The following is a 25,674-nucleotide window of genomic DNA, read 5'->3' as shown; positions in this document are numbered from 1 at the left end:
GAAGCTCAGCTCTTCAGTATTCTGCTCGAAAAGCGATTGTGGATATATGTGTGTCTGGATAATTTGATTAACTTGGTTAACGTTGAATAACTTGAACTGGTTAACGTGGACTATAGCTGGAGACCGCCAGTGCATTCAACTGAGAAATGCCGACAACCGGTAAACTATGGGTGTCTTAGCTGAAGGGAAGCGTGGCTTACCGTGCTTGTCTTGCTCTCGGGAATTGTCACCCGAGGTTTCCGTGTATTGCGGCAGCCGTGGGCGAGATACTGAGTCCATCTGTCTACACTAAGGAAAACGAAATTATCAGGTAAGTAATTTCTCCATTTCCTAGCGTGTAGCAGATGGACTCAGGACCAATGGGATGTACAAAAGCTACTCCCAAACCGGGTGGGAGGCTGCCCGTGGCCCACTTAGAACTGCCCTTTCGAATGCTGTGTCCTCCCAAGCCTGAACACCCAGGAGGTAGAACCTCGAGAAGGTGTGGATGGAGGACCATGTCACCGCCCGACAGATCTCAGCAGGTGACAACATCCTGGTTTCCACCCAGGACACTGCCTGGGCTCTAGTGGAATGGGCCTTGACTTGTAGAGGTGGAGGCTTGCCTGCCTCTACGTAGGCCGCCTTGATAACTTCTTTGATCCAGTGGGCTATAGTTGCACGCGAGGCCGCTTCCCCTTGTTTCTTCCCGCTGTGAAGGACGAATAGGTGGTCCGTCTTTCGTACGGATTCCGACCTTTCCAGGTATCGGACTAGCAGTCTGCTGACTTTAAGATGGCGAAGATGGCGAGATTCTTCAGAGTCCTGATGCTTGTGTGGAGATGGCAGAGAGATGGTTTGGTTTAGACGGAAGCGAGAAACCACTTTTGGGAGGAAGGAGGGGACCGTGCGTAGCTTTATGGATCCTGGTGTGAACCTGAGGAACGGTTCTCAGCAGGATAGTGCTTGGAGTTCGGAGATGCGACGGGCCGAACATGCTGCCACTAGGAATTCAGTCTTCAAGGTTAGGAGTCATAGGGACAGACCGCGGATAGGTCTGAATGAGGCTCCTGCTAGGAAGTTTAGTACTAGATTGAGGTTCCATAAGGGTACCAGCCACTTTAGGGGTTGTCTGATCTGCTTGACCCCTCTCAGGAAGCAGGAGACTTCCGGATGAGATGCTAGGCTGATGCCTTCCACTTTGGCTCTGAACCAGGTCAACGCGGCTACCTGAACCTTGATGGAGTTGAGAGACAACCCCTTCTGTAAGCCGTCCTGCAGAAATTCCAGGGTCATGGGAATTTTGGCTGTCCGTGGAAGGATGTCGCGGTCTTCGCACCAGGTTTTGAATATTCTCCATATTCCTATGTAGGTTAGCGATGTGGAAAACTTGCTTGCTCGGAGAAAGGTGTCAATCACCGCCCCGAGTATCCGCTCTTCTTTTCAATGGCCAGACCGTAAGAGAGAATAGAGTCTGGCCTCCGTGGAGGATCGGGTCTTGCTGGAGCAGATCCCTGTGTGGCGGTAGGGGGAGAGGGCTCCCCATCAAAAGTCTTCGCATGTCTGCGTACCACGGCCTTCTTGGCCAGTCCAGGGACACTAGAAGTACTAGCCCTCCTAAGGTGTTCTATCTTGCGGATGATCCCACCCAGTAGTGGCTACGGGGGAAGGCGTATAACAGGCCTTCCTGTGGCCAGGTCTGGACGAGGGCATCGATCCCTTGGGATTGTGGTTCTCGTCTGCGACTGAAGGAGTTGGGAACTTGGGCGTTGGCCCGGGTTGCTAGGAGGTCCATAGCTGAGGTTCACCAGCGGTTTACTATGAACTGGAAGGCTGTGGTCGACAGAATGCCTTCTCCTGGGTCTAGACTCTCTGCTGAAGTAATCCGCAGTGACGTTGTCTTTTCCCACGATGTGGGCAGCTGAGATCCCTTGTAGGTTTGCTTCCGCCCATGCCATTAGGGGATCTATTTCCAGGGACACTTGTTGGCTTCTGATTCCTCCCTGACGGTTGATGTAGGCAACTGTTGTGGCGTTGTCAGACATGACTGACAGATTCGCCCTGGAGCCTGTGACTGAATCGTAGGCAGGCTAGTTTGACTGCCCAGGCTTCTAGTCAGTTGATGTTCCATCCCGACTCCTCCTTGTCCCATTGCCCTGTGCCGTCAGTTCCTGGCAGTGGGCTCCCCACCCTCGTAGGCTCGCATCCGTGGTGAGCAAAATACAGGTCGTGGGGATAGCCTTACTCCCTTGCTCAGATGGTCTTCTTGTAGCCACCACTGGAGCTGGTTACGCACTTCCTTCGGGAGCTGGAGGCGAATGGAATAGTCCTGGGACATCGGGTTCCATCATGACAGTAGGGAGCACTCTAGTGGTCGCATGTCAGCTCTTGCCCATGGGACCACTTCCACGGTTGATGTCATGAGACCGAGGACTTGAAGGTAGTCCCATACTTTGGGGTGAAAACCTCTTAGCAGGTTTTGAAATTGGTTGATCAGTTTTCTTCTCCTTGTAGGAGGAAGAATGACCTTGTCTTGTCTGGTGTCGAACCGTATTCTAGAGATTGAGAGGGCTGCAGACAGCTCTTGTTTGTGTTGACAACCCACCCAAGGTTCTCCAGTAGGGTCTTGCCTCTGGTGGTTGCCTGATGACTTTCCTCTGGAGATTTTGCCCTGATCAGCCAATCGCCAGATATGGATGTACGAGGACTCCTTTCCTCAGTGTCGCCGCCACTACCATGATTTTGGTGAACGTCAGAGGGGCTGTGGCTAGCCCGAAGGGTAATGCCCGGAACTGGTAGTGGTGGTCCTGGATCGTGAAGCATAGGAAGTGCTGATGCTCGTGATGGACCAGGATGTGCAGGTAGGCTTCTGACAGGTCCAGGGATGTAAGGAATTCTCCCGGCTGTATCCCCCTTATGACCGAGCGCAGGGTTTCCATGCGGAAGTGTGGTACCCTCAAGTAGCGGTTGACCGACTTGAGGTCCAGTATGGGCCGGAACATTCCCTCTTTCTTGGGAACGACAAAGTATATGGAATAGTGTCCAGTATTTTGTTGTTGCGTGGGCAATTTGGCCAGTTTGGTTTCCACTGCCATCCTCTTGGAGGGTGCGTGGTAAGGAGATTTCCCGAACGTGTCCGGAGGGATGTTGTGGAAGTCCAGATAGTATCCCTCTCGAATGATGGTTACGACCAACTTGTCCTCTGTTATCTCGACCCATCTTTGGTAGAACAGGGCAAGCCTGCCCCCTATGGCTTCTTCCTGTGGATGGGTTGGCTGTTTCTCATTGTGGGGTGTGGTTGGGGCCTGAGCCAGAGCCGGCTCCCCTCTTGTTGTGTTTGTCCGAAAGGACTGGCCCCTGCCTGCGGGGCAAGGAGCTTGATATGTGCTCTTGTAGGGTCTAAAACGCTGTGATCCTCTGCCCTTAGTTATTCGGGGAGAGGGGCATTGGCTTCTTTTGTTCTTGTCTTTCTGTAGCCGAGGTACTGGGGATTCGCCCCATTTGGCGGCTAACTTCTCCAGTTCGCTTCCGAACAGGACGACTCCTTTGAAGGGCATTCTCGTGAGTTTTGTCTTGAAAGTCGCATCGGCTGACCAGCTTCGGAGCCAGAGTTGCCTTCTGGCTGCCACTATGGATGAGACGCTCCTGGCTGAGGTGCACACCAGGTCGGAGGTAGCATCCGTGAGAAAAGATATTGCTGTTCTAGTGCTTCAGTGGGCGTGGTGGCATTCCTGGTCAGTGATAAGCAGGCATGTGTCACCACGGCAAAGCAGGCAGCAATCTGCAGTGACATAGCTGAGATGTCGAATGACTGTTTAAGGATGGATTCCTGATGTCTGTCCTGGGCATCCTTGAGTTCTGCTCCTCCTTCGACTGGAATGGTAGTGCGCTTTGTGACTGCGCAGACCATGGCGTCCACTTTGGGAAAGACCAGGAGATCTTTGGCTGAGGGTTCCAGTGGGTATAGGGCTTCTAGGGCCCGTCCCCCTTTGAAACTGGCCTCCGGAGCGTCCCATTCCACCAGGTCGATCAGTTGTTGTACGGCTTGCAGCAATGGGAAATGGCGGGAGGCCTGACGGAGCCCTACTAGGAGAGGGTTCGTCTTCGGTTCCACTGTGGCACTTGTGCCTGAGATGGCGAGCTCCTTCAAGCTGAGAGACACGAGGTTATAGTAGCTCGTCTCTGGAGAAGAAACGCATCATGGTTTGGTAAGGTTCCGTTCCTGGAGGTATTTCCCCTGCCTCTAGGGCAGGGGTCAGGAACCTTTTTGGCTGAGAGAGCCATAAACGCCACATATTTTAACATGTAATTCCATGAGAGCCATACAATATGTTTAAAACTAAATACAAGTAAATGTGTGCATTTTATGTAAGATCACACTTTTAAAGTACAATAAGTCTCTGAAAATATTACACCAGGCCTTAAGACACCAATACATCTCCTATTAGGAAAACGGACCAAGTCAGGCTGCTATAGAGTCCTACACAGAAACTACACGCCAGCAGAAAACCTCACCTGAATCACGTGCTGTCCCTCACCTAACATAGAATAAAGAGACCAAAACGCATAACAAGAAGCATGCAGACAAAAACTGAACTGGAAACTGCAACAAGCCAGAGTCTCTGTATGCAGTGTAACAAAGGAAAAAAGAAACATCACACATCCTTATAAAACAAATCAAGAAATATAAAATCATCAGCAGTAAAACTGTACTAACAAAAAGAACATATTTCGAAACAGCTGATGAGTGGAATATCCAATAATTAAAAACTCATATAAAACATTTCCAGATACCAACAAAATATTTCAAAATAGCAGACACAAAGATCCAGTAATGAAAAATAATAAGGATACAAAAATTTTTTTGCTCTGCATACCTGGGAACGTTTGATATCCAGGTGTCCTGAGATTGTTCTGAATTAGCAGGAGGTGGGGTGGTTTGCTTGGAACTTTCTCCTCTCTCAGTCACATACCAGCGCTCTCTCTCACACTGGCTCTCAATGACACACCTATACACACATGCTCTCAGTCACTCACATATACAAATGTTTTTTCTCTCTCACTTATATAGGCTCTTAATTACACATTTACACACATGCTGTCTATCTTTTCACGCTTACACACACACAGGCTTTCAATCACATAAATACATGCTGTCTTTTTCTCTCACACACAGACTCTCATTCACATGCTTACAAACATGTCCTCTCTTTCTCTCATTTACACACAGGCTCTCAATCACATACTCACATGCTCCCTCACCTAAATCAGCTCTCAATCACACACAGACACACATGGTCTCTCTCTCTCATTTAAACACAGGCTCTCAATCACATACTCACATGCTCCATCACCTAAACCAGCTGTCAATCAGACACAGACATACATGATCTCTCTCTTACTTATACACACAGGCTCTTAATCATACATACACATGATCTCTCTCACACACAAAGGATCTCAATCATACACACATACTCTTTCAAACAAACAGGTTTTCAATTACAAACTTACACATACAGGTTCCCAATGGTAAACTTACATTCATGCTCTCTCTCTCACAGGCAGGATCTCAATCACAGACATACTCTCTTTCACATATACAGGCTCTCAATCATTCACATACATGCAATCTCTCACTCACACACACAGGATCTCAAACACACATGCTTGCTCGCTCATTCACTCTCTCTCTCCCCCTCCCCCCCCCCCGGGAACTCGCAGCAGCAGCAGCCACCTCCCAACGCTAACCTCCTTCATTTTCAGCCCTCGCGGAGGCGAAGGCGGAGTCCCATCGGCCGTGGTTGAAGATTTTCATTTTCCTCCGAGCCGCGCTGCAGTCTTCTTCCCGCGCAGGCACCCGATGCTCTCCACTTCCTCTTCCGGGCCGCGGGAAGAAGAGAGCACCGGCGTGCTCTCTTCTTCCCGCGGCCCGGAAGAGGAAGTGGAGAGCATCGGGTGCCTGCGCGGGAAGACCCGCGCAGGCACCCGATGACTCCAGCGCTGGCACCCGGCTGACACCCGATGACTCCCGCGCAGGCACCCGGATGACTCCAGTCGGCGTGCTCTCTTCTCCTCCCCCCCGCGGCCCGGAAGAGGAAGTGGTGAGCATCGGGTGCCTGCGCGGAAGAAGAGACCACGCTAGTGTGGTCTCTTCTTCCCGCGCAGGCACCCGATGCTCTCCACTTCCTCTTCCGGGCCGCGGGTGGGGGGGAGGAGAAGGAGAGCACGCCGGTGCCGCTGACTCCAGCTGTCCTGCCGCGTTCCGCCCGGGCTGACAGCATTTTAAGCCCGGGCGGCGGAGGACCGGGGAGCAGCTGGGTCAGCGGGGAACCGCGAAGTATGGCGACACGTGTCTGCGAGCCAGATGCAGCCCTCAAAAGAGCCATATCTGGCTCGCGAGCCATGGGTTCCCGACCCCTGCTCTAGGGAGTCTTGATCTTCGTCCGAAGCGTCTGTGTCCCCTATGGTAAGGCTTTTTGGCCGGGGGAGGCACGTCTCTGGGAGGCCTAGAGGACTCTGGGAGGTTAGGGTCCTCTAGTGGCGGCTGTGGCATCGGTGGCGCCGGTTGCATGTGGACAAAGATGTGTAGACCTTTAAAGAATTCTACCCGGGTGAAGGATCCTGGGTCTAGATTGAAAATAGCTGTGTTCCCCGGAGGCCCCGTTTGAAGGAGGGTAGCGCTGGGGATAGAAAGGTCCGGTGTACTATTTGTGGATCCGGACTCCTGTAGTGGCTGGGGAGGGCCTTGTCCTGGTTCTCCCAGAGCCTCCTTGCACTGTAGACACAGGGCTGTGGCCTCCTCGTGCTGCACAGCTCTTAAGTGGCAGGCTGGGCAGAGGGGCTTGTGCCTTGGTTTTCTTGGCCGGTGGTGCCATGGCTTTCTGCGCGTAGGTAGTTGAAACCCCGGTCTGCGTGATTAATGTGCGCACAGAGAGGCTTAGTTATGCGCTCCGGGTGCGCTGAAGATGTGCATGTAGGCTGGGATGCGCGCTCACTGATGCACGTGCCAATGTGCGCACAAGTAATTTGTGCGCCCGGCTCGTCTCTGTGCGCACGGTTCAGTTAGGCGGACAGAGCGGCGATCAAGGGGAAATGGTGTCGGCGACCAGGCGAGCAAGATGGCGACCACCCCAGAAGGTCTCCACGTGGGAGGACCCTTGTATCAGATCAGGGTCTAGCCCGGACTGGGCTGATCAACCCAATGGTACAAACGCCAACTGGCAATCTGTGTGGCTATCCGAGCCTCGGAGACTTAGAGAAAGTTTTCTACCTTACCTCGTCTCGGCGTTTCCCGGTCTCGTTCCGGGCGGTCTTCGGCTGCGGGGGGAGAGGGAAAAATACCTTCACCGCCGCGCTCGAATTTGCATCCGTTGCCGGGGGCTAAGTCCACGCCGGGAACCGGCTGCCGGACTGAGGCTTACCTCTGAGGGATCTCGGAAATCACCTCAGGAATTCTCAACTGGGGGAGGGACCCTTAGGTATCACCGCAGGAGAGTGGGGCTCGTCTTCTGGAGGTAAGATTTCTTCTTTGTTTGGAATTTTCTTGGTTTGAATACTCTAACGCTGTGAGAGCGTGCATAGAGTCCCTAACTGCTCTGGAGACAGAAAATACTGAAGAGCAGTACTTCCTGCAGGGGTATATGTACTAGGGGCTGACGTCAGATTGAAATCTGATCCGTCTCCAACTGCTATCAGGAGCACACTATACCCATTGGTCCTGAGTCCATCTGCTACACGCTAGGAAAAGGGGGGAGGGAGACTCACTGTTGCTGACGGCCGCCATCTTTGTATCAGGAGCTCTCGGTTTTTCCTTCTCCCTTTTCCCACCTTTAGTTGTTATCGCGGGCGAGGTTTTGTTCATAAAGCAGACAATGGACATAGGCACTGCCCACCTTGGTGTCCAACGCTCAAATTTAGTGTCTAATGCTCTGTGATGGGTTGCGATGAGCGGAGTGGGCCCTGGAGCCAGAGAGAGACACGTCCACCTGGCTCACCACATCACGTGATCTCCGATGTGACATTTTTATCCAAGCAGCAATAAAGCTGCTGTAATACAGGAACACTGGAGATCTTACAGGTCCCTCCTTTAGGATTCCTGTGGGTCCGATTCCTCTGGGCTTATCTACTACTGATTTATTGAAAAACATTTATTATCTGCTTATAGTGAACCTGCGATACTAAGCGGATTACAATAACAACTTTAAAAAATAATAAACCACATTTAATATATATACAATAGCACATCGATATCTAAAGCATAGATCAGTTAAAAATCTCACATCCCTAACATTTCCATCTTCTCTCTTATATTATGTAAATAAAGTAATTTTCCAACCTTGCTTGTGTCTGTAAAAATTTATTTTATTTTTGAGGAAAAGTGATGTCACGTATCAGCACCGAGAGGAGATCTCAGGGATGGGGATAAAAAAGGGAGGAGATGAGCAGGCCTGGGGAAGGAAGAGAAGGAGAGCAAGAGGAGCAGGTGTGGGGAAGGGAGAGGGAGCGAGGAGCAGGCTTTGGGCATGTATTGGTAAATCCAGGCCTGCACGCACATCTTTGGTGTGGAGCACTGTCCTGATATAGGACACCCTTTCAGTTTTATCTCTGTCTCCATCTGCTGGACAGGAGGCTCAACCCACTGATCTGGGTAGGTGCAGGGAACCCCTGTATTTACTAGAAATAGAGATAACGCAATCCTTACCTAGAGAGCTCAGGGACTCATAATTCTCCTTCACATCTCTGTAAGGCTCCTTCTGTCCTTCATCTAAACACCTCCCTTCCTCCTGGGAGAAAGAGACAGCGAGGTCCTCAAATGTCACCGGCACCTGAAACACAAATCAGAAACACTCAGGGACATGAGGAGGGGCTCAGCGGCTTTAATCTCTTAACATTTTATCATGGAAGAGAGGAGACCAGGACCCCTCATCCCCAGGAACTGCCAGACTTGTTCCCCTGGAGTAAGTTTCCTTTCTGGACCTCGGGGTTTACAAGTCTAATCCCAGAGACTGAGAATATCAAACATCTCTGCCTGGATAAATCAGTGAATAATAAAACCCAGGATCTAACAGAGCATTACCCAGAACCTCAGGAACATCTGATTCTGTCACATCAGGAGGGCTCTCTGTGCTCTCATCCTCCTGACTGCTCAGCCCCTAACCTTGGGGCATCTTTGATGCCGTTCCCTCCTTCTGCACATCCAAACCACTGCTAAAGTGAGTCCGTTCCTCCTCTATAACTCTGCTTAAATCTCTCCCTTCCTCCTCCAGCCTGCCACCAAACCCTCCTCCCCTCTCTTATCTCCTCCTGCTTAGACTTCTGTAACTCGCTCTTTGCTGGCCTCCCGCTGAATCGTTTTTCTCCCCTGCAATCTCTTCCACATTCAGCTGCATGACTTCTCCTTCTTTAACCTCAGTAGGATCATGTAACCCTTCTTCTCAGGTCACTACATTGGCTCGCTGGCCACTTCCACCTACAGTTCAAGCTTCTCTCCCTCCCCTACAAATAAGCAAGTTTGCTTACCGTAAACGGTGTTTCTGTAGATAGCAGGATGAATTAGCCATGCTGTCATGAGATCTGTCAATCAAGTACGGGAGGCGGAGCTTTACCAAGCAGAGATTTCGATTTTAGCTCTCTGCGGCTGCACGTGTCTTCCCGCGCAGGAAAGTAACAAATTCTCCTCAGTCTGTGATTAAGCTGTATTGTAGTCAAAAGACAGTGACTGGCAGGGAGGAGGGTGGGTCAGCATGGCTAATTCATCCTATCTACGGAAACACCATTTACGGTAAGCAAACTTGCTTTTTCCAGTTGATAGCAGGGCTGAATTAGCCATGCTGTCATGGGAGTCCCAAGCTCCCGATCACGTTGTTTATGATATATATATATATGTTTGTACATGATCATTAACAGTGTGGCATTCACCGTGTACAGGAGGATAGAGATTGGAAGATTGCATGCCCTATCTTCGCATCAGCGGCTGCTTGTTGATCAAGGCAGTAATGAGATGTGAAGGTATGGAGCAATGACCATGTAGCTGCCTTACAAATGTCTACGGGTTGTACATGTTTAAGGTGTGCCAAGGAGACTGCCACTGCTCTAACTTGATGAGCTTTGGGAATAGAATGTAGCTGTAGGTTCTGTTTGTTGTAGCAGAACTTGATGCACTGTGCTATCCAGCTGGAAATGGTGCATTTAGCCACCGGTACTCCAGGCGCCTTCGGGTCGAAAGAGACAAGAGTTGAGAAACATGGGAGTCCGAGTTTGTTCTTTGTAGTAAGCTAAAGCTCTTTTGCAATCTAGTGTATGCAGTAATTTTTCCCTGTAATTTGCATGAGGTTTAGGGAAAAAGGTGGGTAGTTCTATGGTCTGATTGAGATGGAATTGAGAAACCACTTTTGGTAGGAAAGACAGGTGAGTTCGAAGAACCACATTTTGGTGATGAAACTGTAAATACAGAGAATAATGGACCAAGGCCTGTAATTCACTGACTCGTCGTGCTGATGTTACTGCAACCAGTAACACCATCTTCCATGTGAGATATTTAATATGTGCTGAGTCCATGGGCTCAAACGGGGAAAGCATAAGCTGTTCAAGAATTATGTTGAGGTTCCATGGAACTGGAGGTTTGGAGATCGGAGGACGAAGGTGAGTCAACCCCTTGATGAAACGAGATAGTAAGGGGTGATTGGAAATAGGAATATCGTTAAGTGGTCTGTGATGTGCCGCTATGGCACTGAGAAGAACCCGAATGGATGATGTTGCAAGACCAGCTGTGTACAATGTATGTAGATAATCCATGAGTAACTCAGGTGAACAGTCTAGTGGTGGTACACCGTTAGAAATGCACCAGGTCGAGTATCTTTTCCATTTGTAGCTATAGTTTTTCCTTGTTGAGAGTTTCTTGGATTCTAACAAAATGGATTGAGCCTCTCATTCTCCATGCTGTCAAATGGAGAGATGAGTGTAGCGGGTGTAGAAGCATTCCCTGATCTTGGAGGAGAAGATCTGAGCGATTCGGTAACCGAATTGGGTCCATGATGGACAGACGGAGAAGGAAACTGTACCACGGTTGCCTTAGCCAGGCTGGAGCTATGAGTATCAGTTGAGCCTCGTCTGCTATGCACTTTTGAAGTGTCCTTGTTATGAGTGGTATGGGAGGAAAGGCATATAGGAGGCCTGTCATCCATGGAATGAGGAAGGCGTCCTGGGCGATTCTGAATTGACTTGGTTTTATCGAGCAGAATTTGGGAACCAGAGCGTTGATCTCTGTTGCAAAGAGATCTATTGCAGGCGTCTCCCACTGTATGAAGATGTCTTGGGCTACCATTCATGAGGATGAAAGATGCGAATTAGCCTGTCCGCTCTTGTATTTGCTACTCCTGGTAGGTAAGTTGCTTGCAGACGTATGCAATGTTGGTGAGCATGTTTGAAGACTGTCAGGGTCTCCTTGCAAAGGGACCATGCACCGGACCCTCCTTGCTTATGGATATAAAAACACTGCCACTTGATTGTCTGTGTAGATCATGACCCTGCAGCTCTTTAAGTGATCTTGAAACACTTGTAATGCATTGCGAATTGCTCTGACCTCCAATAAATTTATCTGCAGAGTCTGCTCGGAGATTGACCATAATTCTTGGGTTTTGTAAATCTCGAGATGTGCTCCCCATCCCTTGCGAGACGCATCTGTAGTTAAGACTGCGCTGTGAGGAGGAGGACTGAATAATGCTCCTTTGGACAGGGTGGAGTCTAGGAGCCACCATGTTATGTCCTGTTTCATCTCAGAGGTCAACGATTACTTCTGTGTCAATGGTTGTGAGTGTTGTTTCCATTGACGTTTTAGTCCCCATTGCAGGCGTCTCATGTGTAGCCTAGTGTTGGGAACCGTGAAAATAGCTGCCGCCATGTGGCCAAGGACTACCAAAATCTGTCTCGCTGACGGCCTTTGAGTGTTGTTCAATGAGTAGAGAAGCTGACGTAGTTGTGTTATTCTGTTGGGAGATATGCCCGGTTGTGAACTGTGTCCAGGCCTGCTCCTATAAATTGTAGTCTGTGTGTTGGTTGGAGATGTGATTTCTGAAAATGTATCACTAGCCCCAATTCCTGTAAGCACTGTATCACCCAGAGGTGATAGAGTAAGATGTCCGGGGTCGAGGCTATTATTAGCCAATTGTCCAGATATGGGAAGATGGTCATACCTTGTTGTCTGAGATGAGCCACCACCACAACCATGCATTTGGTGAAAACCCTGGGTGCAGCCGATAGTTTAAAGGGAAGAACCTTGTACTGGTAGTGTTGATGGCCGTAGCGAAAGCATAGGTAACGCCAAGAAGATGGATGGATTGGAATGTGTGTGTAAGCATCCTTCAGATCGATGGAACACATCCAGTTGGGTTGAATCAGATCGATTTCAATGATACCATTTTGAATTTCTCTTTGGTCAGGAATTTGTTCAATTCCCGTAGACCTAATGTGGAGCGAAGGCCACCTGACTTTTTGGGTATGAGGAAGTATGGGGAATAAAACCCTGTCTGTCAGGTTTTCGGGAAAATACGAATGGGCTGCTGTTTGAGAAGCAAAGCAATTTCCTCCCCCAGTTGTGGTTGGAAGCTTTGACTCTTCAGAGTGGAAAGGTAAGGTAGTATGGGTTTTGTGGTAAATTGGAGTTGGTAGCCATGTCGTACTCTCTAAAACCCATTGATCGGTTATTCTCTCCCAGGCTGCCAGGCAAGAATGAATTCTGCCAGGTGGAGCTTGATGTAGTGGTGGTGGCTGGTTTATTAAAAAGATGGCGTTGATTTTACTGCAGTAGCCGGTTGTTGAGACTGCTGTCTCTGGTTACGTGGCTTACCCCTACTTTGAGTCTGGTTTTGTTGTTGCGGCGGAGGACGCTGGTAAGATGGATACATCTGTGTACGAAAGGATTGATAAGACCTATAAGGCCTAGGGGTATAGGATTGTCTATGAGTAGATCCCACATAACGACACGTGGTTGAGTAGTGAGGTTGTGACATTAAGGATTGGACTGCTAGAGCCTCCTCTTTTAAATTTGCTGACTGTGTCTTTAAACCGTTCTCCGAACAGGTTGTCTCCTGTACACGGGAGGCTCGTTAGTTTCTCGTGTAAATGTTCTTGTATCGTACTAGAATGTAACCATGCCATGCTGTTGAAGACGCCCTAGAAGATGTTTCAAATCCCTCATATATTGACTGCAGGTGTCGAGAACACTCCTCCATGTCATAAAGAGGTGGTGGTACCTGATCAGCCGTTGAGGAAAGCATACCTTTTGTGGCTTGTATGCACTCATATAGATATTGTACCATGTAGAAATGATGGTGCATAATGCGGGTATTCAACATTGAGTTGTGGTACATTTTACTGCTAAACTCATCTAAGTATCTGTTGCCTTTCCCCAGTGGATATGAGATATGCGACTTTGCTTTTTTGAATCTTTGCATTGCAGACTCTACCACAATTGAAGCATGTGGTAGTTGTGGCAGAGTAAGGGGATGCTTTTCGCATACGAAACTTTATATCCATTTTCTTTGACACCGCTGACAGAGAGTAAGGTGTTTCCCAAGATTTCTGTAAGACAGTATGTAATAGTTCATGTGGTGGAAGAGATGTTGGTTCTCCCGGAGCATCGAAAATCTTTAGGAGCCCAAAGGTTTCTGATCTAGGGTCTGTCTCCTTTTGGACCTCCAGATGTAATATCAAGCCCAATTTTTCTAAAAATTTTGGGTATGTCAGATCCTCTGGAGGGGAATATGGTTCGTGCGGTTATTCCTGTGGATCCGATGGGAATGTTTGCGGAGACAGAGAATCGATAGGTGTATCTTGCTGCTGAATTGGTGAAATTGGTCGTTTTGCTATTGGGGATGCCGGAGGCTCCACTGAAGGTTCTCTAGAGGCGTGTATGCTGTGTTCCAGGGAACTCCCAGATAGTTCGTTAGACATTTTAAAGGATGATTGAAGGTTTCGTAAAACTCTGCCAACAATTGGGATAATTGAAAAAATGCCTCTTTTGTTTGAGGAGGCATTGTTGAACGACCAGATTGTTTCGGTAACTCACATGGTTTAGGCTGGACCAGAGGAATTTGAGGGGAAGCATTTGGCACATCATACTTCTTCCCCACTGTGCTCTTTGCGATCCTAACAGAATTATCTGAGGATGTAGATGCAGCAGAGGAAGTGATTTGTATTATGTCTCTACGAGATAAGTTGTCTACACTTCGTGGGTGAGATGACCTAGAAGTAGAAGGGCTCACTTCCCATGTGTCCCTCGTCTTCACCGCCTTTTGATGTGAGTGACGTGATCGCCTATGGTGATGGCATGACGATGATCCTGTGTGGATTCCACGTCCCGATGGCAATCGTCTCGTATGTTTTGATTTCACCTCTGTAGAATTGGAATCTGAAGAGGTGGAATTAGGTACATTTGGAGACTGATGTCTTCGTTTTAAACCATGTGGTATTGAATGATATGAGTGAGTGGACTGTTGTAGTCCACTATGCGTCGATTTCTTTACTGCCTTGTATGCTGTTGTTTCCGGCGCCGAGCACACAGACGGCTCCGGCGACGTGCACGCGGATATGGTTGGCGCTGTGTGTGCCGATGTCTTGTGTGCCAATGTTTTGGGCGCAGAACTTTTATACGCCGATGGTGATTTGGGTGCAGAAGGTACTTTGGGCACATAAGTCGTAGGTGCCGAAGTTTCAGGCGCCGTTGTTTTCCGCGCCAATCGCTGAGGCTCTTTCAGTCCTACCAGATCCGATGGCCTATGTCGACTCGGCAAGTCCTTACCTCCAAGCCTGGAGAGTTGAGGATCCCACGACGACGCTCGTTTTTGCGGTGGAGCCGTGGTTGTCGAGGGGCCAGGCGAAAAATGAGCCTCCAATGGCTCTGAAAAACTGAAAAGTTCCCGTATCTTATACGCCCGCTGTTTTTAGGCTCTTGGGGACATTCGGGCACAAATTCACAAGTTTTTAAATTGTGCTCTGGCCCCAGGCATCGGTAACATCGGTCATGGCCATCCATGACCGACATTACCTTGCCACAGGTACAGGGTTTAAACCCCGACTTTTTTGACATTGTAAGAAAAAATAAAACACTGAGGAGAAATCAGCCCCACGTGCGATCCCGCTCATGGAAAAAACAGACTGAGGAGAATCTCTTAAATTTCCTGCGTGGGAACACATGCACAGGCGCAGAGAGCTAAAATCTAAATCTGTGCTTGGTAAAGCTCCACCTCCCGGACCATGGGATTGACAGATCCCATGACAGCATGGCTAATTCAGCCCTGCTATCGACGGGAAAGCACTCACTCTGCAGCTCCTCACTGCCTTTCTTCTCTTCTCTCTCCCTTCCTCCTCCACCGCCACCTTCCGATTCCCTGCTTACTGCCTCGCTCTGCCGAGTGCCTGGAAGAGATGTCCTGAGTCCTTGGGTCTTGTTCCTTTCTCTGGCCATATGCAAATCCAGTTTAAAAACTCGCCTTCTTGAAGCTGCTTTTACATCCTAAGTATTTCTCTCTAAGACACTTCTTCCAGATTCATGTTTGCCTTGACTAGACTGTAAGCTCCCTGGAGCAGGGACAGTCTCCTTTGTGTGTCTGTACAGCACTGTGTATGCTTAGTAGTGCTAAATCCTAACATACAATTATACATTTCAATGTCTGTGTGTGCATCGCATCAAAATGTTTTTTTCAAATTAGGAGATTAACAAAATACAATCAACAATCAAATAAATAGCAGGGCTGAGAAAGTTTGGGGTCCTGGGGAGCAACCTGGCTCCTATTTCCAGTTATTTCCGTGGTTCACATGCCGGACGATTAAGCGATGCATTATATTTAATGTAAAGTTCTGATTTTCTATAGTTTCCGCCTCCGTAACTCCTTGCGTAACTTCATAAGCTACACTCCGGGGGGGTGTGGGACATTTTGGGGGCCTATCCTAAATCTGTGTGGGTGATTATAAATCTCAAAGTGGGTGAGTTTTAGTGGCCCATTTAGGGCTGAAGCTTGGGTGTGCAGAGCACGCTCGAGTCTGCTTTGAATATTATCCGGTGCAGGTGAATCCCAGTGCTGCAGACGCATTTACACTGTTTGTATATAAATAATATCCCCGCCCCAGCACACATCTCTCTCTTACTGTTACACGCACAACCCGAGGGCAATGTTTAAAGCTCATTTACAGGCACAATCCCGGGTTTTATGCAGGGATCCGGTCCTAATAGTACGAGTGTAAGGTGCGCTTTCCCTAATTGTTTTCTCTGCAGTCCAGGACACATCAGGAGTACACGAGGGCTCTGACTGTATCACTTCTGTTGCACTCTTCAACAAACAGAGAAGAGATTGTAAGCTCTACTCAGCAGGGACTATCTAATCCAAATAAACAGACAGGATAAGAGAGGCTTGGAGAATTTCTTTTATTAAGAAACTAGTTAAAGGTTGGATGAGGCTGTAAGGGCGATAGCTGGGGTTAAGATTAAAATAGCCTAAAAAATGTGGGTTTTAGATTGGATTTAAATCAGGAGAGAGGGAGCAGGACATATCAGCTCAGGAAGTCTCTTCCCAGCACACGGTGCAGTCAGGAGGGAAGCACAGAGTCAGGAATTGGGAGGGAGGGAGAGGAGAAGGGCACAGATAGGAGGGACTTGCATGATGGGGGAGTGCACGAGGAGGGGTACAGGGGAGAGGGAGTGAGGAGCTGCAGAGGGAAGGCTCTTGTAGGCGAGTAAGAGGAGCTTGAACTGTAAGTGGGAACAGATAGGGAGCCAATGCAGTGAGGTCAAAGGAGGGGCTATCTGGGTGTAGGGACTGTGGTGAGAGAGAAGTCACGCAGCTGAATTTTGGATGGATTGCAGTGGAGAGAGACGGATCACTGAGAGACCTGCGAGGAGCAGGAGGAGATGAGAGAGTCGATAGAGAGTGTTATAGAGCAGGGGTCCCCAACCACCGGTCCGCGTACCGGGACCGGGCCGTGGGAGTTTTTTGCTGGTCCGCGGCAGCGCCAAGCACCGGCAGGTGTGTTGCGCGCTCCCGGTCTCTCCTGCTGCCGTTGCCGCCAGGCTGTCAGCACGTTCAAGCCCAGTGGGAACGGCAGCGGTGCTAAAAGAAGCTGTGCACCCGTGGCTGGCCTTTTCTTCTTCCCGCGCCTGCCCTCCCGTGACCCGGAACAGGAAGTGATACTCGGTACGCGGGAAGGAGAAAGAGCCGAGCCACGTGGAAAAGTAGCAGCGGCGGCTGCAGCATCGGTCCCCGAGCAGTTGAAGCAGCCGGTGTAATTGAGAAAGGAGACAGCAGCATGAGCGTCCTGCGGCCGATGGGATTCTTCTTTCTTGGCCTGCGGGAGCTGCTGCAGCTCCCATTTGTGCTCCGGGGGAGGGGAGAGGAAGTGAGTGAGAGAAAGAGAGAGAAGCAGCCAGCGAGCCTGTGTGTGATTGACTGGTCAGAGAGCTGATGTGTGTGTGTATGTGAGAGACAATGAAAGTGATTGCTCAGGGAGGTGACTGATGTGTGTGTGAGAGAGAGAAAAAGCATGGAAGTGAGAAGTCTGGGTATGTGGGAAAGCATGGGCGTAAGAAGCCTGGTGTTGTGGGGGTGAAAGAAAGCATGGGAGTGAGAAACCTGGGTGAGTGTGCATGCATGAGAGAGACTGCTTGGTAAGGTGACAGTGTGTGTGAGAGAAAAAGACTGGTGTGTGTGAATGTGAGAGAATGTGATTCAGGGAATGAGAAGCCTGTGCATGTGGAGAGTGAGCATGGAAATGAGAGGGACTGGTGTGTGTGTAACAGAGAGAAAGTGATTGTGGGAATGAGAAGCCTGTGCATGTGAAGAGAGTGAGCATGGGAGTGAGAAACCTGGGTGTGTGTGAGACACAGCATGGGAGGGAGAAGCCTGTATATCTGAAAGAGAACATGGGAGTGAGAGACTGGTGAGTGTGTGTGTGTGAGAGCGAGAGAAAGTGATTATGGGAATGAGAAGCCTGTGCATGTGGAGAGAACAAGCATGGGAGAGAGAGAGAGAGATTATGAGAGTGAGAAGCCCATATATGTAAGTAGAACACAGGAGTGGGAAGCCTGTGTGTGTGTATGGCATGAAAGAAACTATTCAGGAAGGCGACTGGTGTGTGTGTGTGCCAAAGACTGTTTGGGAGATGATTGGTGTGTGAGAGACAGAAACTGGTCATGGGGTCATGACTGGTATGGTGTGTGTGTGAGAGACATGGGCACTAAGGAAGAGGACCATAAGTATAGAGCTTAGCTTCTACTGCTGCTTCTGGTGTGTGCCACGGCCTGCAGGGAAGGGGAGTAGGAGAGCTGCTGTAGGGGGTAAGTAAAGGTGGCTTTTTAAGTTTATTTTTCTTGACTGCCATTTTAATTGTGCGATATCTGCTTTTTTGAAATATTTTATTGGTGTTTGGAGAATGTTTAATAGTTTTTAATTGTTGGATGTTATTCTGTTCATAGCTGTTTTGAAACATTTATTCTGCTTATTAGTATAGTTTTACAATTATTTCTGTGTGGGGATCTATAGCTGCTTGCTAGTTCTGTTTTCCTAATAAGAGGTGTATTGGTTTTTAGGACCTGATTTAATATTTGTAGTGTTGCCTTTTCATAGATAGGGTTGCTCCTGTTTGAGTGTATTCCATAATACAGGTGTAACTGTGTGCGGATTAGTTTATGTGCATTACTACAGATCCTGGGAGTATGTTAGGTCGGTTCTGTGTCTGTTACAGAGATGAGATATTTTGCTAGCATGTAAGTGTTTGTATCGGTCTTATTTGTTGTGTTTTCTTAGAGGACGTGCATTGGTGGTAAACTGCTGTCTTTTCATAAGTAGGGCTATTGAGCCTGGAAGTAGAAGGAGTTTGAGTTGCTGTTACCGAGATGTCACCAGAATATCTTTTTTGTAGGGTGAGTTGTATGGGGAATGTCATAATTCTGCTTTACATCCATTATTGTGGGTCAGGGGGGTTCCCGTGGATACAAACTGTACTTTTACATCTAGCCCCGTGACGATCATGGGTCAGTGTGCCACGCATGTGAGAACCTATGGTGAGTTGAGTCACATTCACATTATAAATGTCATAACTAAATGATAAGTGTGCACTAAAATCCAACCCCATCCATAACCCCGCCCTCATATGACCAAAGCCCCGCCCCTGCCCCGCCATGGAAAACTGGTCTTGCTCGAAGCCGGTCCCTGGTGCAAAAAAGGTTGGGGACCACTGTTATAGAGAAAGAAAGGACTCATTTTAGCAGTGCTATGGATGTGTGTAGAGAAGGACAGAGAGGAGTGGAAGATGACCCCATGGTTATGGGTTAAGGGGATTGGGAGGATGGCAGTGCTGCCCAGGGTAAAACAGAAAGAAGGGAGGAAGAGGGGACGTGGGGTTGGTGGGAAAGATGAGGAGCTCTGTCTGGGCCTCGATGAGTTTCAGATGATGGAGGGACATCCAGGCAGCAAGGTCAGACAGGAAGCTGAGATTTGGGACTCGATTTCTGGTGCAGAGGAGGAAATCTGGGAGTCATGAGCATAAAGATGGAATGGAAAACCAGGAGAGGATGGTTGGGGATGGGTGAATAAAACACTGAAGGTCAGTAAAGACTAAATGAATTCTTTGCTTCCGTGTTTACTAATGAGGATGTTGGGGAGATATCAGTTCCTGAGATGGTTTTTAGGGGCGACGAGTCAGACGAACTGAACCGAATCACTGTGAACCTGGAAGATGTAGTAGGCCAGATTAACAAACTAAAGAGTAGCAAATCACCTGGACCGGATGGTATGCATCCTAGGGTACTGAAGGAACTCAAAAATGAAATTTCTGATCTATTAGTTAAAATTTGTAATCTATCATTAAAATCATCCATTGTACCTGAAGACTGGAGGGTGGCCAATGTAACCCCAATATTTAAAAAGGACTCCAGGGGTGATCCGGGTAACTATAGACCAGTGAGCCTGACTTCAGTGCCGGGAAAAATAGTGGAAACTATTCTCAAGATGAAAATCACAGAACATATAGAAAGACTTGATTTAATGGAACAAAGTCAACATGGATTTACCCAGGGGAAGTCTTGCCTAACAAATCTGCTTCATTTTTTTTGAAGGAGTTAATAAACACGTGGATAAAGGTGAACCGGTAGATGTAGTGTATTTGGATTTTCAGAAGGCGTTTGACAAAGTCCCACATGAGAGGCTTCTAAGAAAACTAAAAAGTCATGGGATAGGTGGCCATGTCCTTTCATGGATTACAAACTGGTTAAAAGACAGGAAACAGAGAGTAGGTCAATTTTCTCAGTGGAGTGCCTGAGGGATCTGTACTTGGACCGGTGCTTTTCAATATATATATATGATCTGGAAAGGAATACTAGTGAGGTTATCAAATTTGCTGATAACACAAAATTATACAGAGTAGTTAAACCACAAGCGGACTGTGATACACTACAGGGGGACCTTGTGAGACTGGAAGATTGGGCATCCAAATGGCAGGTGAAATTTAATGTGGACAAGTGCAAGGTGTTGCATATAGGGAAAAATAACCCATACTATACTTACACAATGTTAGGCTCCATATTTGGAGTTAGCGTTCAGGAAAAAGATCTAGGCATCATAGTGGATAATACTTTGAAATAGTCGGGTCAGTGTGCTGCAGCAGTCAAAAAAGCAAACATAATGTTAGGAATTATTAGGAAGGGAATGGTTAATGAAATGGAAAATGTAATAATGCCTCTGTATCGCTCCATGGTGAGACCGCACCTTGAATACTGTGTACAATTCTGGTCACTGCATCTCAAGAAAGATATAGTTGCGATAGAGAAGGTACAGAGAAGGGCAACCAAAATGATAAAGGGGATGGAACAGCTCCCCTATGAGGAAAGGCTAAAGAAGTTAGGGCTGTTCAGTTTGAAGAAAAGATGGCTGAGGAGGGATATGATAGAGGTCTTTAAAATCATGAGAGGTCTAGAAGGGTAAATGTGAATCTGAGTGAAACACTATCTTGAAGGGAGGCAGAAGAATTTGTGAATAAACATACTACCTTGTTCTCCAGAGTCTGCAGCCGTTTAGCATGAGCAGAGATTTTCTTCTCCTGCGAGGAGATTTCCCCTTGAATCCTTTCCAACTTGCTGCTAAGTGTCGCTTCCAGACGCACCAGAACCATCCACAAAGAGTCCAAAGTTCTGGGCTGCAGTGGATCTGGAAAGGGGGACAGAGCCACCCCTGTAATATTTTCTGATTTTGGGGGATCAGCCAGAGGCTTCACCAAGGAGGGATCGGGCTCTGGAGAAGGCAGATCTCCCAGTGCTCTCTTCATAACCTTCCTGTACTGCTCCGGGCGAGGTGTTTGAGCTACAGACTGTGACCGCTGTACCCCGGCAGGTCTGGACCCCAGCACTGAAGTCCCAGAACTAACAAAACCATCCACTGGTCTGACAGGAACCTCCGTAAGAGACAGATGAGATGTTCCCTTTCTATTCGATTTTGTAAGCAGAGACAAGGTCGGGCTGAGGACAAGAGAAAAAGAGAATCTGGAGAGTTAACTCCCTACAAAATCCTGCAGAAAACACACTCAGTACCTTTGTATCAAAGCTATCACACCTAGACAGAACTAATACACAAAAATCACACAGCAACAATCTAAACTCTGAAACATTATCACTGGAAATAAGGCAGCTTGCCCTAGAGCAGCCTTACAATGTGCTTTTTGTCATATGTGACATAAAAAAAGCTATTGGAAAATAAAACCAGCTGGAGTGCTACAGATCCTTATACAAAGACTACACATTAACTGACTCCCTCAGCTCAGTCACACATGGGACAGACAGAGACGCCTCACCCAATAAGGAATATCAAATTGAAAAAAAGTAATAAAAATTACAAATTAATAACACTAAAGAGAAATCTCAGGTTTCTGTATGGAAGTAAAATAGGGAGCTTTGCGCGGAGCCTCTCCTGGGCTAACTCCCCTCTCCTCTCCTCACCGGGGTGGGGCTTAGCCCCCTCACTCAGCTCCTATTCAAACCACTTGGTCCTGTGGGGATTTCTCTTGACAAAACTTTGCCCCCTAAATCCTAACATTTTTATGCTCAATTTTCTGAAAGCCAAATTGCTGGGAATCCTCAGGGAAGCAGAGAGAGGAGCCCCTCAGGAGGGCGGGGAGGCTGCTGAGAGTGGGAACCAAAGCCCTCACCCCGCTTTGCTTTCCCTCCCCTGCTGCCTGCCTGCAGCTCCTCAAGACCGGAAAGGCACCGCTTACCCGGCTCCGTGGCTGAGCTTCCCTGCAATCTCTTATTCCTGCTTGGGAAAAGGAAATTCCTGGGTTAACAGTACGAGAGGCGGAAGAGCTCTCCCTCTGCCGCTTTCTTCCGGTTTGTTGCTCCTGCCGACTCTGATTGGCTACGGCCGTTGAACAATCATCCCTCTGCGACTGCGGGCGGGGCTGCTGTGCGTCATCAGTCTACCTGCAGCTAAGAAGGAGGATTGCAAGCACTCACAGTCGTTCGTCGGGGGGTCCAACCCAAAACGAATCCAATCAGCTTAGATGGGTTTTTTTTTTTCTGCAGAACGGGAAACGAAGTAGCCAAATCTGGCAACAATGAGTGAAGTACTATAATGTTTGCAAGTGAGCATGGGGGGGATCCCTTTTTCCCTCCTCGCAGTGTCTAGAAGTTATACTTAATGCCAAAGAAAATATGCAAAAAGAAATTAGAAATTATCACATTAAAAAAATGCAATACGTATTCCAACAAACTACACCTGGAGAAAGCTTGAAAGGCAAAGACGAAAAATATCTTGAAAAATGCAGTAACCTAACTTAGCAACTCAATAAAATGCATCACCATATTGTGCTTTTTAAATAAACAGAATAGCAGTATGGCATTCACTTGCCCCTTCCCTTACAATAACTATTTACTCTGCTCCTGCCAGACCCCCCCAGCCCGTAATGTTCACTTTCTCATTCCTTCACTTCCCCAGGTTAGAGCTGCCAAGGGGGAGCAATTTTAAGTGGGAGATTTTCAGTGCTGGGCTTCACAGTCTGGGCCGGTGGAAGCACTGGGTGTACTACGTAGCTGCCTAGCATTCCACAGTTTTTACGGCAGCAGCAGGCTGGCATCGATTGAGGCCCAAGCCTTGCTGTAGCAGTGGGAGCAACCTCGCTGTTGTTTCTTCTGTCTCCCTCACCCAGATGGTTCTCTCCCATTGCAGTGGCTTTCAGTTGCACCTTATCTCAACCTCACTTCAAAATTCACTGCAGAAATGGAACTGCTGGCTGTGTCCTCAGAACCTCACGTATGATTGTGGGAGCAGGCGAGAACACTGCCAGAGCTGGGAGGGGGGTCAGGAGACAGAGGAAGAGGAAGGCTTCTGAGTGGGGCTGGACGGGGAAGGGGCACATGGCTGAAGTTTTCCCTAGGGCATCTCATACCCTTGCACTTGTTCTACTTTACAGTAATAATCACTTGACAGGCTGGTGGAATCAAATTTTCAAATTACTGGACAGAGTTGAACACTTTTCTACCTTTCTTGAATTTTCTTCTTAGTATCTAGAGATGCCATACACGAATCGGAAAGGGGAAGCTGAGGGAGGTAATAACCACATCCTCCCCAGCAACCCCCTCCCAGTCTAAAATCGAAAAGTTTTTCAACTCAGCCCCAGAAGTACCTCCCGTAGAAGGAGGCGCTGTGATGCCTATGATTGAGCATAAAGAAGTATCACCTGCTTCATTGATATCTTTAAGTCCAGTAGCGCCGAATACGCCTTCACCCCCCCCCCCCCCCCCTTGGTGGATTATCTGCATTAAAAACTTTTGAGTTAATTCTTCTGTACTAGGGGACAAGGCAATACAAGAAGGAGGAGGTATAGAACCTTGTAATCAGGATGAAGGAGAAGGCTCTGACACATACAATGGGGTGATCAGTGCCAGAGCCTTAGGATCAGAATCCATTTTGCCTCAAAAATTTGAAAGTTGCACATTTTACTTTCAGAAATTAGCGCTGACCCAAAGGTCGGCGCTAATTTCTTCCGGCACTGGGAAAATGTACAGAAAAGCAGTAAAACTGCTTTTCTGTGCACCCTCCGACTTAATATCATAGCGATATTAAGTCGGAGGTCCTGAAGAGTAAAAAAAAAAAAATTGAATTCGGCCTGCGGCTGTCAGGCCGAAAACCGGACGCTCAATTTTGCTGGCGTCTGGTTTCCGAGCCCGTGGCTGTCAGCGGGCTCGAGAACAGACGCCGGCAAAATTGAGCGTCGGCTGTCAAACCCGCTGACAGCCGCTGCTCCTGTCAAAAAGGAGGCGCTAGGGACGCACTAGTGTCCCTAGCTCCTCCTTTTCCCCGTTTCTACAGCGCAACCTAATTTGCATACTGCATCGTGCGCACAGGTGAGGGGCCGGTGCACGCGCCGGGAGAGCGGGCGTTCGTCTGCTCTCCCGCTGACTTTACTGTATCGGCCAGCAAATAATTACTCAACGAACAAGCAAAACAGAGAGGGATCATAACATGGTGATGCTGAGTCGCCGTGTTATGATCCATTTAGAGACGTATGAAATGGCGACGCTGAGTCGCCATGTTATGATCCGTTTAGAGACGTATGAAATGGTCCGGGATCTGAGAATATTTTGCCGTTAATAAAAAGATTTCCCCTGAAGAAGACTTTTTAGTCGAAACATGGCCCATGTCGGGTTTTGAATGATTCACAGTGCGGCTAAGAATTCTTTTTAAATATTTTTGTAGGCTGACATACATTATGCAGCTATAGATGCTACAAAGAAATGAATTGAGTACTTTCATAAAAGAGAAATATTTGTGTGGAATATTTAGAACAAGAGACAATAAATGATTATATGAAATTCGCTCAGAAGGCTGAATACTGCCTGAGGTCCATCGGGGGCGAGAGACAGCAGATTAAACACTCTTGAGCATAGGCATATGATATTGTCTGTTTGTTATATTTAATTGTTGTTTGGAGAATTATATTCCATTTCCCTCTCTGTTTTGCTTGTTCGTTGAAAAATTAAATAATATAAATTATATCTATTATGAACCCTCAGATCTAAAAAAGTTCCTAGAGGCTAAGAATTTGTTGGGGGAAGTGGTTTCTGAATAATGGTATTCGCAAAGTAGTTGAGAAAAGAGGTTATTAGTTCCAATCTATATATGTAATTTAATTTTGCTTTGATGCTCTAATAAGATGTTGATTCCTCCTATTTCATAGTACCAAGGATGTTTAAGAGAATGTGTAATGTTTTGAGGTCTTTATAATGGATTTTTATGAATTGATATATTTACTTAAATAATCTTTGATTGGGGAATTTACAAATGTAGACACCCGTATTGTGTAAATGACAGTATTATGTCATGAATTGAAAAATTTAATAAAGATTAAATTAAAAAAAAAATCACTTGACAGGCACCTTCACCCAAATATATATATTATTGGGTACTCATCCCACAAACAACAAAAGCTTAAAAGTGTGCAGTTTATTTAATCCCACAATCCATTTTCCTAAAAGCTGTTTGAGATATCTTTTAAAGGACCTGCAGAAATGATATATTACATCCCACAAAGACTCCAGTTTCTCCAGGAGTGATACAGTTATCAGAGCTGTAATCACTGATCTAATGAAGATGATAACAGTTTATCACATCGCATGTGCTACATATTTATTATTTATTTATTATTTAACAGTTTTAT

At 47.6% G+C, this 25,674-nt stretch overlaps 1 protein-coding gene across 4 annotated transcripts in view; it reads right to left on the bottom strand.

Moving 5' to 3' along the window:
• The window catches only part of LOC115083533 (gastrula zinc finger protein XlCGF57.1-like), a 44,950-nt gene extending 22,577 nt beyond the window's left edge, over positions 1–22,373 (bottom strand). For 3 of the 4 annotated variants that reach the window (XM_029587412.1, XM_029587414.1, XM_029587415.1), the window contains exons 1-3: positions 22,234–22,373; positions 21,016–21,481; positions 8,684–8,807 (exon numbers count right to left, since the gene is read on the bottom strand). In XM_029587412.1, coding sequence (XP_029443272.1) covers positions 8,684–8,807; positions 21,016–21,291 — 400 coding nt within the window. In that variant the 5' untranslated portion in view covers positions 21,292–21,481; positions 22,234–22,373. The other variant, XM_029587413.1, reaches the window with a different exon arrangement.
• Positions 22,374–25,674: the final 3,301 nt, after the last annotated feature.

This window comes from Rhinatrema bivittatum, chromosome 2 (assembly GCF_901001135.1).
Source record: "Rhinatrema bivittatum chromosome 2, aRhiBiv1.1, whole genome shotgun sequence".
In the NCBI taxonomy this organism is placed as follows: domain Eukaryota; kingdom Metazoa; phylum Chordata; class Amphibia; order Gymnophiona; family Rhinatrematidae; genus Rhinatrema; species Rhinatrema bivittatum.
Note: the sequence above shows the minus strand (reverse complement) of the source record. Positions and strands in the feature narration are given on the sequence as shown.